General features: G+C 41.6%; 1 protein-coding gene across 7 annotated transcripts in view; it reads right to left on the bottom strand.

Annotated features, from left to right (window-relative positions):
- LRMDA (leucine rich melanocyte differentiation associated) overlaps nt 1–20,114 on the bottom strand; it is a 1,047,682-nt gene that overhangs the window by 433,640 nt on the left and 593,928 nt on the right. For all 7 annotated transcript variants that reach the window (XM_045437740.1, XM_045437736.1, XM_045437737.1 and 4 more), the window contains one exon: nt 9,625–9,764. In XM_045437740.1, coding sequence (XP_045293696.1) covers nt 9,625–9,764 — 140 coding nt within the window. The remainder of the gene's footprint in view (nt 1–9,624; nt 9,765–20,114) is intronic.

Here is a 20,114-nt window from a genome sequence, read left to right as displayed (position 1 = left end):
TCAAAGGAGCTATTGTTGTGGTCCCTGAGTGGCTTAGTTGGTTAAGCATCTGACTAATGATTTCAGCTAAGGTCACAATCTCATGGTCATGAGATTGAGCCCCAAGTCAGGCTCCACGCCCAGCATGGATTTTCTTTTTCCCTCTCCCTCTGCCCTTCCCTGCTCTGGCTTAACTCTCTCTCTCTCTCTCTCTCTCTCTCTCTCTCTCTCTCTCTCAAACAAACAAACAAGCTATTGTTTAGACCTTGTCCTGCATAAGAAGAAGAGGTAAGTACCCAATTTCAAGAACAATACATTACCTCCATAGGAATCTCTCATTTCCTTCCCATACCCAGCCTCCTCAGTATTCACTCATCTTTCAAATCCTGACCCATACAAACTTTTTTTGGGCATCTCTAGCCTGTACTGTTTTCTCTCTTCTCAGCACTCCCAGGATACACTGTTAGCACCATACCATCTAACATTTTGTTGTTTTGTAATAATTTTAATCATTTTATTGGTGTTTATGTGATGTCTTCTTAAAGGAGGGACTTTTTGCTAATCCTCTTATCTTAAAAAGTAGCATTAGAATGCACTCAATAAAATACCAATTTATTTCATTTGTACAAATATTTCTTGAGCATCTGCCATGTGCCAGACCCTAGGTATACAGAGGTAATTATAACATGATTCCTGCCCTTACAGGGGCTTTCAGTGTAATGGGGAAGAAAGTCTCACATAGAGAAAAGAGAAATCAACATAGCTAAGTGCCAAGATCAGGGTTATGTGCAAAGTAGTTCTGGGAGCACAGAGAAAGGGACCTACCATTACTTACTGAATGACTGAAAACAAATGTCTTGAGGAAGAAGAGGAGCAACAAGAAATCTCAAGGGATCTTCAAAGAACCAAATCCTAAAGCAACCCTACACATTGAGCTTTTTCTCAGGGCAAATGTTACCTGGGGTATAAAGCTTGCCCCCCACCCCTCAGGTCCCACATTCATAAGACACTCTCACATCACCAAGTGGCCGCCATATACTTGCCCAGGTATAAGACTTGGCTGGTTACTGAAATGCTAGAGAAAATAGCTTCGAGGCTTCCAGCCCAAATACTCCTTAAAGCGAAAATACTCTGAGTTCTTTTGAGGTATACTTTTCTTCCCCAGAAATGTCCACCCCAAACATCTGAGGTCAAGGATATTTGACTATATACTTCCTGCTTCTTCCCTGGTCTCAATCTAGTATCTTTTTTCCAACTTCTCCCTGAGCCTCACCCTTCCCTCTCCAAAGGCCCCCTAACCTTATCCAAAATCAGAAAGTTTCCACAAAGTCCCAATGACCCTTCTATCCTCCAGTAGAACTCCGACTGGCCTCAGTCAGTGTCAGAGAAAACTTCCATCTTCTGCTTGTAGCAGCAAAGCCTTGATGACAACAGATTCTTTCAAATAAAGACATGTACAGACGGAAACAATATGTCAGGAGTGACGCTCAGAGGAGTAAAGACACCCACTAAGTGTAGGGTGGGAAAAGATGAATATTCAGGTGAAGAAAACATCAGTATTAGAAAATCAGCCAATGTTTAATGATGGAATGAAAGATGTCTTCACAGGGCTGGCAGGAACCATGATGACAACAGACAGCACGTTGTCATTTTGCCCCACTTTGGATCACAGCCCTGAAATCAAAGGAGAGAGAGAGCGAGCGAGGTGCTGGCTTTTAAGCTAGTTAAAAATTTTAGATGACAAAGAGCTGCTGTTTTCAGAGCACTCTTCTTATACAATCGAAGAAACAGCCCATGAAATAGGCTGCCAGTCATCTCTGAAACTAGGGGTGATTTGACTCCCATCCTGACCGCCAGCCTGGGGTTTCTAGGTGGTTGATGCCTGGAGAGGTTTGAGGGACACGAGCAAGTCTCACCCCAAGTAATTCCGCCTGAGACTCAGCCCAGGGTCTGAAGTTCCTGCCTTAGAGATGTCTTCATACATTCACTCACACAACAAATAATTATTGAGCTGCTAGCACCCACCACATACTGCATGAATAAAAGTGATGCACAAAACAGACAAGGTCCCTGCTCTCAAAGAGCTTCTATTCCAGAACAGCCATTCTCAAACTTAAAAGGGTATCAGCATCCCCTGGACGGCTTGTTGAAACACAGATCACAGGATCCCACCCCCAAAATTTCTAATTCCCTACGTCTGGAGTAGGGCCCAGAATGTACATTTCTAATAAGTTCCTGGAGGGGGTGGGGGAGCTGATGCTGCTGGTCCTGCTGTGTACCACTGTCCAAGTGAAAAAAACACCATGAAGAATAACAAACAGTTCCAGAATTATGAGGTTGGTAATGTGGTGAATAATCTCCCTCCCAATTTCGCTAATGATCTACCCTGCCCCCAATGTCTGTGGTACACAGTGCCCAGAGGCGGCCACATCTACCAGAGGTCTTCCTGCCCTTTGGTGGTTTGGAACTGACTCCAAACATTACTGCCAAGTGATAAGTCAGTGGGCTTTCTGCCTGCCTGTCCCATCCCAGTCTTGGGAGATCTATTTCCCTTTGTTCTAGGTCATGTCAGGGTGTCAAAAGCTGCAGCTTCAATCCCGAGTATAATACAAGTTTGCCATAAAAATACAACAGAGGATTCCCGAAGCCACAGAATGAAGGCTTTTACAATATCAATTCAACCCTTGTAAATTTAATCCAGGGTTATTTGTTGCACCAAAATCTCTTTACCGTGATGTATTACTTAGTTACTGGGGTTATCACAGCCGTATCCTAAAGTTGCATAGTACATAAAACATTTCAGTTAACAATGCAGGAAGGTTAACTCCCCCAGATAACCTGCAATCACAAGGGCTAGTCCAGATGACATGCCTCTGTCAGCTTCCACGAGCTATTGATGGTTCAATCAGTTTGTTTTGAAGGTAAAGTACAACAAAAGGGCAGTAAACTTATTCAGACTGTCAACAGGGGCTATCGGGAATGGGGCTTGCAGGTAAGTAATTCTGGGTGTTTTAAGGCTATTATCAAACAGCAATGGTTGAAGGAAGAGACAGCTACTAATAACACAGAAGGCAGCCATCATAAACCACTTTATGGCAGAAACCCCCGTCTATAAATCCTGCGACACCCGGAGACAGCTTCAGATTTATAAAACTGCTTGTTAAGCCAGGGCACTGCTTAATGAAAAGAGATCGGTCTAAGTTCTGAGTTTCACATCCCTAGCTCCAGAGGACAACTCCAATTTTCCTGACCTTCCCAAGGTGGCTAGGCGAAAGCCATGGGGCGGGGGGCTGGAAGTCAGGGGCACTCTTGACCGTGATATGGAAGGTGAGGTTATCGAGAAGAGATCAGGGATCCTGGGAAGGTGTGTAAAGACCCATCTGTCTCCGTCTAAAGGCAGATTCTCTAAAAGTGAGACCCACACAGAAAGCTTTTCAGGCTCTCTCTCTTTTCATATTAAATGCTCCATTTTCTTAAAGGACTCCTCAAAGGAGACACCTGAAACTGGCAGGGGGAGAAAAGGAAGAGCAGAAAGGCTTTGGTGTGTGTTTGTTTTTTGCTCCCAAATCAATTTTCTCTGCCCAAATCCCAAAGCTCTGGCATTTTTCATCTAGACTTCAAAGGGAGAGAAGGGTGCTCTGTCCTCCTGCTCAAACTGCTACCCCAGGGGAAGCTAGCTGTTCCAGTAACAGCACAATCACAGAAACACCAAGATGGATCTCCATTGTCTGCTCCCGGGATTGTTTCTTTCTCTGAAGAGATTCTACTAAAGAAATACCAAGTTTCCAAATCCTAAGGAAATCAGAATACAAGGTCACCTGGAGTTTTTCCCTACTTCTTTCCATTTATGGCAATATGGAATGGCCATTCTTCCCCTTATTTCTTGCAGGCACTCCGATGCATGGGGGTGGAGTGGGAGAGACACAGTGCAAGCGACTGATGCCCTACCAGGGGCCCCTGACGCCAGCAATGGGTGACCCAGGAATCGTTCTCGGTCTTCCACAAAGCTTAACAGAAGAGTGAGCAGGCCAACAAAACATCAAGCTTCTCTGCTTTTGACCAGATTACATCAACCCCGTTTGGTAACACTGGTTACCTCATGCTAATCAAAAGCACTCATCAACAGCTTAATGTGTCTAATTTTAAAAAGTTAGCAATGGCTTAAATGTAGCTAATTAAAAAACCTAAAGCTTATTAAAGAGATCTAAGGGGGAGAAAATTAACAAGAGGAGGGGTCCTCATAACAAAGAGCTTGGAGACTAACAGGGCAGAGGACAGAACGCAGACCCTGGGCTCATTTTGCTGTGTGATCTTGGTTCAGTCTCCGCCACCTTCCGGAGCTTTGGTTTCTCCATCTATACAATGAAGAGAACGGGTTAGATGATGCCTAAGCCTCTCTCACGCTTTTAGCCTGCTTGATTTCTATATGCTGCAAAGTTAATTTACAATAAACACATCCATAGCCTCCTTTCTTATTACTCCAATTTCCTTATATAACCACCCCCTCACACCTCCAGGTAAAGGAGGGCAGTGAGAAAAAGTCAATAAAGACCAGAGTAATGAATAAACACTGTGAGTGGAATAACTCCAGATGCTCAGAGAGATGACAATGATCTCACTCTAATGAGCCGAGGTGAGCTCACCTACAGCATTAATGAAGGCCTGACAACTGGCAAAGGCCAGCTGATTTTCCTCACAGCTCACCGGCAGCATGTTTGAAGTCTCCGTGCAAACAATACACCCACAGGACAGAGCGAGGCCCTCTACAGAGGGTAACCAGCAATTACTCTGTGGGCTTCTGTCACTTTGATCTCTGGGTCGTGACCTTTGCTTTCTTGTGATCTTCAAAGCCCAGATTGTAGATTAGCTGGAGAATGCTAGCTGGGTTATGTAAGCCACAAGTTTTACAGCTCCTCCTCAGCTGGGAAATGGTGGCAGCCCAGGACAGCCAACAGACTGCGGAGGGTCCCTCCCTCTTTCCCTTTGGCTGAGTGCTACAGACACTGGGCAGGCCTCAGGCTGCTTTCTGGGAGGGAACAAAGAAAGGGTGTCACGTTTTAAATAATTTAAAGTTGTAAGAAATATAGAGGGGCCTACTGAGGAGGCGGGAGGAAGGAGAGGCCAAGCAGAGACTGGAGTGGCAGCAGAGAATGAATGGCAAAGGGTTTAATGACAGAAGTAGAGCTTAGAGGCCATGAGACCAAATCTCTTATTTGACAAGTCAGGTCTAGCTCTTATGTACTGTTGACCTTCATTCCGCTGTCTTGCCTGCAGGAACAAGAAGGAGAAGAATTACAAAGGAAGACAAGAAACAGACCACTCTGGGCACCTAAGTTTCCCATACCTGACTCACTTTTTGGCTAGTGTTGAAGTCCACGGGAGGCCTTGAGTGGTTTTTTAGCATGACGGTGGCCTCCCAAGGCAAACCACCTCACCGCTCTCTTCCCGCCCAAATGCTGGAGGCTGCTTGTTATCACATTCACCCTCATTCAACATTCATCCCAAAATAGCAGCACAATGTGTACACACAGCAAAGCACGGGCGGGTTTAAGCTCCTATAATAACATGGCGATGGATATTTCTTAGCCATGAACTATGATGAATGGCAAAGAAAAAAATCAAGGCATGGTCCGCTCCTGCCCCAGCAGGACCAGGGCACAGCTCAACAACTTGGTAGTATGTTCATGCTCACATACAGATTTAACGAGCCCATTTTATGGTGGGGATGTGTGCCAAGAAAATCCAACTGTGTGCACAGGGGGTAAGGAAGGAAGGAGAAGGGGTGACTTGGGGGAAGGGAAGAAGGAATCAGCAGAAAGTGAAGCATCTGTGAAGCCATTCCCAATAACTCCATAAATCTAGTCACTTCCCATTTCTGCTCTGGTGGTTGGCCACAACGTGACCTAAAAGTGGGCTGACCTCTCTGAAATCAACACCTCCCGTAGAAGTGAAACAGACGTACTTGTTTTGATGTATGGCTGGGTGACATATTATAAATATTACATCACATAACCACAGAGGATGCCAATCAATAAGAAATTTTTTTAGACAGCACTAAATGAGCCATGGGTTCTTGCTTCTGAATACACTCCCTTTAAGGCTCCTACTATTGCTTAAATGATTAATAGAAGACATATTGTCAGAAAATGTAGTTAAAGTGAAAAACAGTAAACTGTAGAAATATCATTCATTTTTAAGCAATTTTCTAGTGAAAATGTCACATAAATTTACATAGAGGCCCTACTATTAGGCTCTGGGTAACAGCTAGAAGGAAGGCAGACCTCATACTTTGTGGAGGAAGGGCCAAGAAAATATTTTACCAATGGTGGGGGGGAAAGGTGGCTGCATTGCTTTGTAGAAAGTAAAACACTGCAGGAACTCTGGATTCAAAAGTCTTATTGTAAAATCCTAAAATTTCTCAGGGGCAAATGAAACTCAAATTCCAGGATGAACAAAGCAGGGCTGCTTACAAACCAGAGAACAGAATGCCATCACATACACATTTATCTCTCCAAATCCAAGTGTGAGAGTACTTGTCAACCAGAAATAATAAAAAATAAAATGAATAAAAAATTTAGGATTGCTGGAGAATAGGCCCACCATTCCACTCGATCATCATATGCTGTGCAGTGAATGTGTAACTGGATGGACACACATTTAATGTTCCTTCCAGTGTTCTTAGTTCCTATTTCTCTCAGAGCGTGAGCATCTTGCCATTGTTGTGGGTGGCTTATGGATTTTCTAGAGTAATTTTGACTAGATGTGATTTCAGCTGAATGTGTCTTTAGAATCCAACTCCTCCTCCCAGCAACTTTGCCACATGTGCATGAACAAACAACCTTCCCAGCCCCATCCCTCAACCCTGATGGACCTGAGGTAGTAAGGTCAGGCTTAGTGGGTACAACAGCCAGCCCATGCAATGAATCACTCCTCTAGAACCAAACCCTCCCTGAAGGATCAGCAACCCAATGACCAGTGCTCAGATTGAGTCTCAAGGACAGTTCCTTGTTTATTAACTGTGATTGTTGACATCAAATGGATCTGATTCCAAATAGGCAGTAGGCATCAGAGGTGCCCAGAGGGCCATACATTTCTCCATAAGCACTTAGCTTCTCAGAGGAAAGAATAATTTTCAAGCTGCCTCCAGAAAACATTTATCTGGTCCCTATTCCATGGCCAGCATTACTTTAGATATTGAAGAGTCTTCAAAGGGCAAGAAGATACACCCTTACCTACTAGAAGCCATCCTCTGGATGTGGACACATACAAAGTAGTGAGAGAAATATACAAGATGGAATATATAAAATGGCATTAGACAGCAATGGAAGAACTGTAATGGCTTGGGAGGAGAGTATCTCAGAATGCTAGAGCCAACAGGAATTTTAAACACTACTTAGTCCAATAGTTAAGTGAACATCCAAAGCACCTATTGACTATTTTGTTGCATTTGCCACTCAATTAATCAAAATGCTTTGGATGATTCAGAAGTACAGCCTTGGTGAAGGGTCACTGATCTAGACTATCCTCCCCATTTTAAATCTGGACCCCACATCAGGTCTTCTTATCTGGCCCTTATTTATATGGGTCTTAGTATTTTTACCAGAGTGAACAGTTATAAAAAAAAAAAATAGTACTAGCTTTTCTTTTCCTTTTGCAAACTTATAAGCCTTCTATTTGAGACTAAATAGAAGATAAGGGAAGTGAAGCTTTTCACTCTACTTCTCTCATTCTAGGAAAAAAAGACAACAAAAATGTGCCTACAGTTTGGTTTACATACAGCTCCATGAATGAGTGAATGAACGCGTGTGTCAATGCATGTGCACATGCATACAGAGACACACATACGTGCATGCACATACATACATTTGTACAATTTATTGGCTTATTTTAAAGAGTTAAACATAGAAATTTCAAGAAAAAAGTCAGAAACCAAATTAAAATCTCCTATACCATGGTTGGTTTACTAAAAATGTTGACTGAAAGAACTTTCTTGGACTTACTTGACCCTTCCAAGACATATCTTATAAATTGCTGCACAAAGATAAAATATGTTTTAAGAGGCCCCTTTATATCTGAAATCAGGCTGTTAAATGCTTCAGAGTTGATAAGAGTTTTAAATAGGCAAATTAAGCTCTAAGTGATTAAGCAACTTACAGGGTTGATTTAGAAATGTATAACTCTTCACCTGCTGGGTATTAATCATATTTCTCCTAACAGAATTCACATTGAAATCTACAGAATCATATCCAAATGAATATCTTCATGATAGAAAAAGATTTAATACCTCTTTTCAGAGTAGGGTTAGAGTTTTATTCTAAGATGGCTTAAAAACAGTCTAATAAAACCCCTACAAAATTAATCAAGAAACCTAGAAAATTAGATTAAACATACAAAATGCTTCCTGATAAATAATACTGGACTCCTGCTGTAACTTTATGCATCCATGTGCATATATTTCAAAAATACACAGTGTTCAACAGCCTTCAGTATTTCTTACAGCTTTGCCTTTATACAGCATCAACTCCCCTGACTGCATTCCTTCATGGGTCACCACAGATTTTTATAAGAGTCCCAAGAGAACAAGTTTCTTTCAAACCATTATCCTCTTTCCCCAATCCTTCTAAATTTATTATTCAGTAGCCTTACCTGCCCTGAATTTGCTTCCTTACTCCCCCTCCCCTTTCCACATTGATTCAGGTAGGGTGTTCATGAGAGCAATCATAATGAAGAGAGAGCCTACACATGAAAAGATCATCTAAAAACATTAACAACAATAACCAAAACAAAACAAAACAAAACAAAACCAATCAAGAATGAGAGCACACAGAGTTCAAAATGAAGAAAGAGAATAAAATAGGTATGATCAAGAAGACTCCCTAAGAAAGGGGGGTTTAGATCAGGTATTTCAAAGCAGATGGTTTAGTAGCAGAGAGGAGGAAGAGAAGCATTTCTACTTAGACCCCATCAGAGCACACAGCTGGTGGACAGTGAGGCAGAGCTTTATGGAACCAAGTTATGGGACTTCTGAGACTTCCTCTGGGATCCCACGTAAGCTCCCTACCTTTAGTGGGAAGTGCTCTCTAAAAAGTTACTCTGAGGCTGACCAAAGGAAAACCTTACAACACAGAGCACAAGTAAGCAAAATATAGCCCATGGGTCAAATCTTGCCTGCCCCTGGTCTTTGTAAGTAAAGTTTTATTGAAACATAGCTGTGCCTATTCGTTTACAAGTTGTTTATGGCTATTTCTTCACTATAACAGCAGAGTTGAATAGTTGTGACATAGACCTTAGACCACATGACCTTCAAAGCCTAAAAACATTTATTACCCAGCTGTTTACAAAAAAGAGTTGTCAACCCCTGACCTAGACCACCTGGAAGCTTTTCATTTTTTTTTTTTCTGTTTGTTTGTTTTTTGGGTTTTTTTTTGTTTTTTGTTTTTTTTTGTTGTTGTTGTTTGTTTTTTTTTTTTTTGGCTCCTATGTCCCTGACAAAGGGAGACAATGGCTATAGGTTGCCAAAAGGTTAAAGTTTAGTATTATCAATGGAAGTCCAGTAATATCTACTATGCACCCCATAATATCATCCCCCCCCCCCAAAGATGCCATTTTTCCCTTTCCACCAGGCTCAAACTCCTAGATACTCACCTGTATCTTTTGTAGTCCTCCTCATCTTTTTCCAAGCTAATCAGCTCATTGGGACATGCCACATTACCCAGCAGGCTGAGGTACTCCAAAGCTGGTGTCACTTCTGCCAGGTGATCAAGCAGACTCTCCAAGTCAGTGATGTGACAAAGGTTAAGGATTTGGATCCAGGAAGACAAAAGCCCTCATAAGGAACATAGACTATAACTGACAGGCACAGCACAACACCTGACAAGTCCAGTCTGCTCCCAAGAGGTGACATGGGTGAGGGTTGAAATCAACTTAGCTGTGAGGTATCTGGCATGCCTAGTTTTTCACTCCTGCTGGGGACACAGCCCAACTTTTCTCTGGGCATGTAAGACTAAGTCCAGATCACTTGAGAGGGAATGAATGAACTCAAGTGTTTTATCACACTTTTCTTTCCTTTATATTTGTTTGGAAAATGATGAAGGGTATATTCCATGTGGCAAAGTATTTTGCTATTTGCCAATCTATAAAACTTTTTTTTCTAGTAATGAAAGCAAGACTTGTTTCCAAATGCCTCATTAAAAATATATTCCCATTTTCTCCTTTAGGGAGTAATTTATCATTAAAACATATAGGAATGGCATGGATACAAGCAGGGACTGCCACCCTCCTATGATCTGAGAACCTGGTGTGGAGCTAAGCATTGCTCAGTAGACTCCCAGGTGTCAATAAACAATGAATTGTGGAGAAAGGAGAACAAAACTAGAAGACAAATTGAATCAGTTAGAATACATTTAGTCAAGCCAAGCAGGTCAAATGTATTTGAGGAGAATCTCTTATGATAGTAATATTCAAGAAGGAAAGAATATAGAGAAAATACCAATAAAGGGCATGGTGGGGAGATCATGCCATGATCCATTTGCTCAATGGGATCCACTCAAGGCAAACACTGAGACCTCTAAACCAAGTAAGTCAAGAGTCACAGATTCAGGCAATCACAGGTACTGGTAAGGACCTAATGACAACCGAGTTGTCACATTGATATACATGGACTCCTGGTTTGAGTTACATGCAGATGAACCTTCTCCTAGGCAAGGTGATGACTAGACAAGCCATGAACAGAGGCCATGACTACCAGAAACTTATGGAAGAGAGGTGGAGCTCTTATCAGCCAATATCAGCAGATAGAATGGGGTCTTTGCCAGGGAGTGACAACAGAGCAAACAGGGGCTAATATATAAGGGTGAATGCGCCATACAAGAGTCAAAGACTCAGGATTCAGTGTCCAGGAGTGAGGTTCACTTGGCCTAAGAGAGAAAAGTTAAAACCAAAGAGAATGGATGCCTTTACTTTACAAGGATGTTCTCTAGCTATGAGATGTTGCCCCAATTTCCTCATATTTCATTTCAACTTGTCAGTTGAACACCAAATGCAAACAATGTCAGAACCCATTCCCTAACATATCCACCGAGGGGTCACCAAGAGGTAGCTCATTCTATCATAACCACCATAAAAAAGAGTTTTTCTTTCCCCTGGGACTGAACCTTCCTCAAATTCCTTCCCACTGACCCAATTTAATGGCTTGGGGTCTCCAAGAATAAGGCATTCTCCTCTTCCACATGATGACCTTCCAGACAGTTGAAGCTCTCATATCTTCCTTAAATCTTATTTTCTCCAAACTAAGTTCTTTCAAGCATTTTTTATACACAGGCTCTGTGAACATCATGTACAAAAACAAATGCTATACCCTGAGAGTGAGACAGAGACAAGGAGAGGGACAGCACAAGCAAAAGAGGGAAACCCTAGTGCAAGAGGGTCAGAGCAGCTCTCCACCACGGGTTTCCATTCGCCAACATCATCCCCATTTCCTAAACAAGGCAGGACAATGGACTTTCAAGTTATCAGTCCTTCAGATCTTTAACAAATAATGTCCAGGAATAACCACAATGGACCACTGGAGTGAGGATGAAAGACACAGAAGCATGTGGAGAAGACAAGAAAGAAGGTTCTGCCAGGGAGGTAAGATTAGAAGGACACATGGGTAAATGGCCAGGAGTCAAAACATTAAAGTATTTCATCACTGAAGACAAAACATACTCACTACTTTTTAAATTACAGTTCAATCATCAAACTCTTTAAGAAAATCATTTAAATAAAACTAATTGAAATGACAATGAACAATTTCAGGGAAAACTGGCTTTTCAGGGAAAGCTATGCTTCTCAATCATTGCTACAGGAGAAAAAGGGAAGCTATTAGTGCTGCCCTTAGACCCTAGCAAAGGCACCTCATGAGGCCCTATGCTTTGGAGTAACTTTCTCAAAATGTTTTAAGTCTGTGTCTGGTATTCAGGAATCACCAGGGCCAAAATGTCATTCAGTCCCAGTCCTGGTTTCTGCCCTTCAGGGTTAGTTCCAACCTTCTACCTTTCACAAGGGATCCATCAGATGTTCTAAGGAACAGTAGGACTCATGCCTATCAGGCTGTCCTGAAGCCTCAAGGCCAGGCCCTGGTGCCAAGAAGACAGCCAGACAAGCTGATCACTCACTTCCACTAGTCAGCACACTTTCTTTTGTGGGACTGTAAGAGAGTGGACGGCCAAAATGGCGCTGATGTACTGACTTGGGGTGTTTCAAATTATTTATGTAGACAATGGCCCTAGAGAACCTAGGGGAAGCCCTTTCCACTATGGGTGAAGAAGTCCAACCAAAACCTATTTCTCTTATAGGGACCAACTTCTTAAACCTTGGATATTTTTCATCTACTGTATGAAGGTAGGAATGTGAAGGAATGGAACTCAAACTGGGAAAGGTTTTTAAGTTGAGGAAATATTGGGCAACGGAGCTGGACTGAAATCCCAGTCATTTCCCAACATTAAGTGAGCAGTGACAGGAAGCTTCTCATGCACCGTCCAGGGAAACAGGCTTCATGTGTAAAGTTACCACAGAGCTAATAAAGTTTGTACGTGAGGGTTCTTGCTTACGCAGGTCCCTTGCAAGGATAATAGAATCACATGGTCATACGTTGTAAAAATTGCAAAAGTAGGTTATTTAAACTGTAATCAGTTAAGATCACTGTCTCTCTCCACTAAAGTACATATAAGGTAAAACTTATATAATTATATAATAAAGTTATAAAATAAGTTGCAGAAAAAATAGGAAAAATGTTTTACGTAGGTATGTCCCACATAAAAAATTGTTACTTTTCTGAATATTTTTATGTTTGTGGCATTTGTCAAATGAAAAAAATTTAATTTGCTTTTATATATTTTTATTCAAAATAGACATTCATCTTCAAGCCTAATTTTGAATTCATAATTATGCAGCCTTTTCCTTTAAGAGGGAATTAACATAAGTTTCACACTCAACAAAATCTCTGTCTTCCCCCTGAGCAGGAGGTTGTGGAGACGTGGATTCATTAAAATGTCTTGGTAATGGGAATTTCTTGGGCAAAAGGTCTACAGGCTTCAAGAAGCTTCAGCCATCGTGCACCAATGAATCCAAAGAATGGAGCCTGCTTCATTTAGGGTATTTTGTGTGGCAGAAGATACCCCCTGTCTTTTTAAGCCTTTCAAGTACCTGCTAAATGATCATCTGGGCTAAGTCAGGGGGTCTCCCCTAAATCCATACTAGCACCTATTCTGTGGATGGTCTGGGCTAGAACTTCATTCTGTTGACACACCTCTGGAGGATAGAAGATGAGAAGGAGTTTTAATTGGCTTCTTGGTCTCCTGGGTCAGCAAGGACAAACACAGCCCTGTCTTACCTGGCTGGGAGCTCTGAGATAGAACCTGTCACATTCCTTCTTTGTCCAGTTGCATAGAAAATTAACCAAAGGCAACCAGCAGAGGGAACCTGGTGTCTCTGACTTACTAAGACCAAGGGCAGTAGATACTTTCAGGGATTCTCCTAAGGGTGACATTCCCCTCCCCTTTTTAAATGTGAAGCTACAGGGCACAGTTTTAATTCTCTTCAACTGACTTCTAGCACATACCTGGCTTCCCTCCTCAAGTCTTTTCTAGAATACTTGTCATTTAGGTTTTTTTCAGGTTGTCTACACAAAGTTGCTATTGCAGAGTTCAGCTGTCATAGGTAAGCTTGCCAAGGGAGACTTTTTGCAGAAGGCCCAAGATCAAAGCAACATGTTGCCTTGAAAGTCTGGAGAATGAAGGAGGAGGGGAGTCTTCTGGTGTCATGTCCAGTTACACAGGTCTGAAGCTGTTTCCCTGGTAAAAATGGGAAAGAACCCTCCCTCTGTGATCAAGCCCATGTCAAAGGGCAACACCCATAAGACCTGGGAGGATTTCAACCAGTGCTTACCCTAATACAGGATTTCTGAATGCTAACTCCACGTTTTGCACAACATATTTTCATTTTGATTCACACACACGTCAGCAATATCATATCCAAACAATAATTGAGGAAATGGGGGTCAAAGGTCACATAGTAAATGGCAGAGTCTAGATTCAAACCTGTTCCAAAGAAATTAACATTTCTAGGTGATAAAGTGACTCACAATTTCCTAATACTGAAAAATGAGGAGTCCTACAAGCTTTTGTGGGAGACCACAGGTACTGTCATCCAGCTGTCTTCTGTACCTGAGTTTTCTTCCAATTTGGGCTTACTCATTTAAAGCAATGAGACTTCCTCTATCATTAAAACGTATCAGGAAGCTGTAAAGTCTTTGGGCGATAAAGTGATTTCCCACATATACATTATGCCATTTCGATCTTTCAACAATACTCTGAATTATCTATCACCCATTTTACAGCTAAAGAAACTGAAGATTCAGACAAGGTGCAGAGACTTCCCTGAGTAAAACAGTAAATTGCTGTGGGAAATCTAGTCTGGCCTTCTGGTTCAGTTCACTCGTCTCCTCACCACAGCCCAGCTGTACAACATGTCATACTATTTGTCCTTCCTGTTGGTACTATAATTCATACCGTCTCTTCACACATGTGCTGAAGCAAACAGGGAGACATTAAATGAAGAAACAAAGTGTGATGTAAAATGAAGTCAGCTTATTACTCTTCTCCTACCCACCCCGAAAGGGAGAATGGGGGAGAATCATTTGATTGTGCAAAGTACCTATATTTTCCAGACATCTCAATTGTTCCCTTTTGGGGTTGGGTATTCAGACATGATATGGCTGAGACCGTGACCAAGTATCCAACCCTACCGGAGAAGAGCCAAGGACAGTGTGTGTATGTGCATGGGTGTGTGTGTGTGTGTGTGTGTGTGTGAGAGAGAGAGAGAGAGAGAGAGATACACACACACATATACACAACGTGAGTGTTGGGGAGATAAGGTCAACTCCATGGCCAGTGACTACCAGCCCAGTCTAAATGAACCAAGGGAAGAGGAGTAAGATAAGCTATGAACCAGGAGATAAAAAGGTAACCTGGGAAGTCCAGGCTTTAAAGTATACCAGGACAAGACAGCAATGCTGAGAGCTTAACAGAAGTGTAACAAAGGGCCAGCAGAACAAAGATGGGAGGTCAAGTAGGTAGTGTGCAGATGAGACGTGAGACATTGGTCGACTGAGAAAAAATGTGCCAGATGCTGGGTTTGTGCTCTGAAATCCCTTTCATGAGCTCCCTCTGCAGCTGGGTGCAGGGTCTGGTGCGGGAGGGACAGGACAAGCACAGGCAACTGACTCCTCCTGTATTTTAGTTCCTTTCCTCATGCATTGATTTTACCTCCTTTGGGTTTCAGAGTCTGGGGTTATAAATCACCATACCTGGGTTCTAGACTGAGCACTACTAATGACAATCTAGGTGACTTCAGAAAGTTCATACAAAAAAAAATGTTCAACTCTCTCAGTTTTTTCATAAGAAACGAGAGTACTAGGACACCTAGGTGGCTCAGTCAGTTAAGTGTCAGACTCTATTACAGTTCAGGTCATAATTTTGTACATGGTTTGTGAGTTCTGCACTGACAGTGTGGAGCCTGCTATGGATTCTCTCTCCCTCTCTCTCTGTCCTTCCCCTGTTTGTGCTATCTCTCAAAAATAAACTTAAAAAAAAAAATGAGAGTATTCACCAATGGTACTCACCTCAAAGAATGATATGGATGTAAAATTAAGTTATAAAAGTCAAAGACGCACTCAAAATCTATGCTCTGACCTTGGTTATAATGTAGCTGAAGTAAGATCAAATAAGTTTACATAATTCTCTAATAAAAATGGCAATAATACTGACCATTACACAGAACTTAGAATAACCCTCACAACAACCTATGGGGTGGGTACCATTATTGTCCCAATTTTGGAGAGGAAAGAAAAGCATTGATATGTTAAATAACCAGTCCAAGAACATGCAGCAAGTGGCAGGGCCAGGGTACAAGCCCAGGAAGTCTGACTTCAGAGCCTGTTCTTAACCACTATCTGACAGTACCTCTTGCCAAAGGATAAAGCAGCCCATAACCCATGTTTGCAGGATCCAGTAACAGAGCATTGTTCAAACATACCTCATTGAGAGTAAAACCAAAATGGAAAACTCTATGTATGCAAACAGACAAACAAGCACACCAGAAATTAAAACCAAAACAAACTTCTCAAAAGAACTTCAGGTAGAATCCCACTTAATAGCGAGCTTTCTAATATACTTAAAACAAGATTCAATTTGTAAGAAAGAACTAATACTTACCTTTGTAGCAGGTGAATAATTACTTGATTCTAGGTCTCTCTTTATTACAAATATGAAGTCAGTTCTTAAGGAGATGAGACACCACGGTCCATGTGCAGGATCACTACAGGATCACTCTGTGTATACACACCTGGTACAGTCCCCTATCACACTGGCTCTACATTTGGTACGTGACTTGCTTTGGCCATGGAGCAGCAACATCTGAGATGCAAATAGGGCTTGAAAAGTACTTGTACATTAGGGCTTTGCTCTTGAAAGAGCTGCCCCATGCAAAGCAGCCTGTGTTAGCCTATTGGAAGCATGTCGTTCAGTCAACAACCAGCACCGACTTCCAGACATATAAGTGAGGCAATTTCAGACCATCCAGTCCCAATCAGGCCTCCAGATAATGGTGGCTGCATATGGACCAAACCAAAATCCACAGGAGAACCATGCAGTTGAGCCCTGCCCAGACAACTGACACACAGAATGTTAAATAACATATTTGTTGTTTTAGTCACTAACATTCGAGGTAGGTTATTATGCAGCAAAGCTAACTGACAGAGCCCAAATCCAAGGCATTTCATGGAGTAAGGAATAGCAATGTGGAACAGAGCAACTCTTAAAGAGTCAGGGGTATATTCAACAAGAAAGTAGCAGAGTCAGTTGGCTGAAAAGGTCGGTCAGAAGTATTAGGTTACAAGGGTGCCATACGGTGTTACTCTTGCTTTTACCTGGCTTTCATTCTGTGACTTCTGGCTCAAGTATGTGGGGAAATGAAGCCAATCTTCATGATCATACCAGTAGACCAGAGGAGAAAGAAGTCATGCTGCATCCTAAAACAGCCAACTAGCACCTTTTGTATCTAGTGCTAATACAGTATTCTCCATCAGCACAGCAATATAACTGGCCAGCTTTACGGCTACACATCCCCTTCTGCGACAATTCCCCCCATACCACTATCATTTCTCCCTCAGCATTACTGCTACAGATTGGAGAAGCTGAGGAATTAAAAAGGAAAAGGACTCAACCAAAGACAAAGAAAATCCCTCAGTACTGTAGGGCCAAGAGGCCTGCTAATCTCTGGTGACAGCAACACTGAGAATACAACCATCCTCCAGCCTGATTTACTACTTTAAAAATGAGAAACATATACAGTGGAATATTGCTCAGCCATAAAAAGAAAGAAATCTTGCCTTTTGTAATGACATGGATGGAACTAGAATGTATTATGCTAAGCAAGATCAGTCAGAGGAAGACAAATACCATATGATTTCACTCATAGGTGGAATTTCAGAAACAAAACAAATGAACATATGGGCAAAAAAAGAGAGAGACAAACCAAGAAACAGAATCTTCACTATGGAGAACAAACTAATGGTTACTAGAAGGGAGGTGGATGGGGGATAGAGGGGGGATGGGTTAAACAGGTAATGGGGATTAAGAAGGGCATTTGTAGCAACGAACACCAGGTGTTATATGCAATTGATGAATCACTGAATTCTACACCTGAAACTAATATTGCGCTGTATGTTAGCTAGCTGGAATTTAAATAAAAATTTGGAGAATGAAAAAGAAAAAAATGGGGAAACATTCTATACAGCAGAGGAAACTATTTAAAAATGAAAATGCAACCTAGTGAATGGGAAGAAATGACTGCAAATCATATATCTGATAAGGAATATCTAAAATATATGAGGAACTCATATAACTCAATAGCAAAAAAACGATTTGATTAAAAAACGGGCAGAGGAACTGAATAGACATTTTTCTAAAGAAGAAGCACAGATGGCCAGTAGACACATGAAAAGATGCTCAACATCACTCATCATCAGGGAAAGGTAAATCAAAACCAAATTAAAATGAGATATCACCTCACACCTGTTAAAATAGCTTTTATCAAAAAGACCAGAAATAATAAGTGTTGGGAGGATATGGAGAAATAGGAACCCTTTTGCACTGTGGTTGGGAAGGTAAACTGAGGTAGCCACTAAGGAAAACAGTATGTACCTTCCCCAAAAATATTAAAAGTAAAAACACTGTATGATTCAGCAATTCCATTTCTGGATATTTATCTGAAGAAAATGAACACTAACCCAAAAAGACATGTATACACTCATGTTTAGTGCAGCATTATCTATAATAGCCAAGCTATGAAAACAGTCTAAGTGTCCATCAGTAGTTGAATATAAAAGAAGTTGTGATATATACATGTTATATATAATTATATCACAGTATATAATAATATATGTAACCATGTATTTTAGCCATTAAAAAGAATAAAATCTTGGGGCGCAGTCGGTTAAGCGTCCGACTTCAGCCAGGTCACGATCTCGCGGTCCGTGAGTTCGAGCCCCGCGTCAGGCTCTGGGCTGATGGCTCAGAGCCTGGAGCCTGTTTCCGATTCTGTGTCTCCCTCTCTCTCTGCCCCTTCCCCGTTCATGCTCTGTCTCTCTCTGTCCCAAAAATAAATAAAAAAACGTTGGAAAAAAAATTAAAAAAAAAAAAAAAAGAATAAAATCTTACCATTTGCCACAACATGGATGAACCCTGAGGGCATTATGCTAAGTGAAATAAGTCAGAGTAAGACAAATACCTTATGATCTCTCTTACGCATAGAATCTAAAAAACAAACAAACAAACAAAAAATCCAGAGTGGATTCCTGTGCATTTTCATCATATTCTGTGCCAGGTTATGAAAATGAACCCTCTAAAATGGGAAATAATAGGGGCGCCTGGGTGGCGCAGTCGGTTAAGCGTCCGACTTCAGCCAGGTCACGATCTCGCGGTCCGTGAGTTCGAGCCCCGCGTCAGGCTCTGGGCTGATGGCTCAGAGCCTGGAGCCTGCTTCCGATTCTGTGTCTCCCTCTCTCTCTGCCCCTCCCCCATTCATGCTCTGTCTCTCTCTGTCCCAAAAATAAATAAACGTTGAAATAAAATAAAATAAAATAAAATGGGAAATAATAATTCTTAGTAAATTCATATGAAACATGAATCTTACTTCTTAGTGTAACCTAATCAACACTAATCAGGTAATCTGTCTATCATCAATATTAACATCAATATTTACTCAATGCTCCTCAAATGCCAGTGGTACAGTGGAAAGCAATACGATAACCTACCTATTTTGAACACTTAAGTATCCAACAAATACTTTTCATTGATTAAATAAATCAGAGGTCAATAAAAAAAAAATCACCCACTAGTTCATCTGTAGACTGGGATTATGCAAAATGATGTTCTTTCACAGTTGGTGTGCTCTTCTTTTACTTGTTTTTCTCAGGCTGGTGCTGAAATGAGCTTGCATTTCTTAGCATGCACCAATAAATGCGACAGAGAACTGGCCAGGAAGTTATGCTGGGGGAGAAGAGGAATTGAGTTTGGGATTAGCATTTGTACAGCATTTGCCAGACAAAGTCCTTGTGGGTTGATCTGTGGGCTGTTCTGGAAGTCCTTCTCACAGCACCATTTCTTATATTGCCAACGTCACAATAAATATCCCAGGGCAGAAGTAGCTGGTTTTTCACCCATGCAGAAACCTGTTTTGCTCACATTATCATGGCACTTTGATTCCAACATGCAAAAAAGGCTTTCATATATTTTTTTCTTTTTAACCAGTTCTCCTAATAGGCAAGTGAAAGCTGTGATGTCACACATACACACAAAATGAGAAACAGAGGTTTTCAGAGGCTGACCTGTCCATAGCCACACAACTAAACATGATTAAGCTGACTCATGAACCCAAGTCCAAAGGCTAGGACTCTACAGTGGCATGGGACACAGAATATAAGCACTAGGGCCCAAAGGAGGAAATTTACCATCCAGTTCTATTCTAATAACCCTTCTGTTCTTGAATGATTTAAGAATATCATCCAAGTGATCACCTAAGACAGTGATACAGGG

The sequence above is a fragment of the Leopardus geoffroyi genome, chromosome D2 (genome assembly GCF_018350155.1).
Source record: "Leopardus geoffroyi isolate Oge1 chromosome D2, O.geoffroyi_Oge1_pat1.0, whole genome shotgun sequence".
Classification (NCBI taxonomy): Eukaryota; Metazoa; Chordata; class Mammalia; order Carnivora; family Felidae; genus Leopardus; species Leopardus geoffroyi.
The sequence above is the reverse complement of the archived record's forward strand: the minus strand, read 5'-3'. Positions and strand labels throughout refer to the sequence as shown.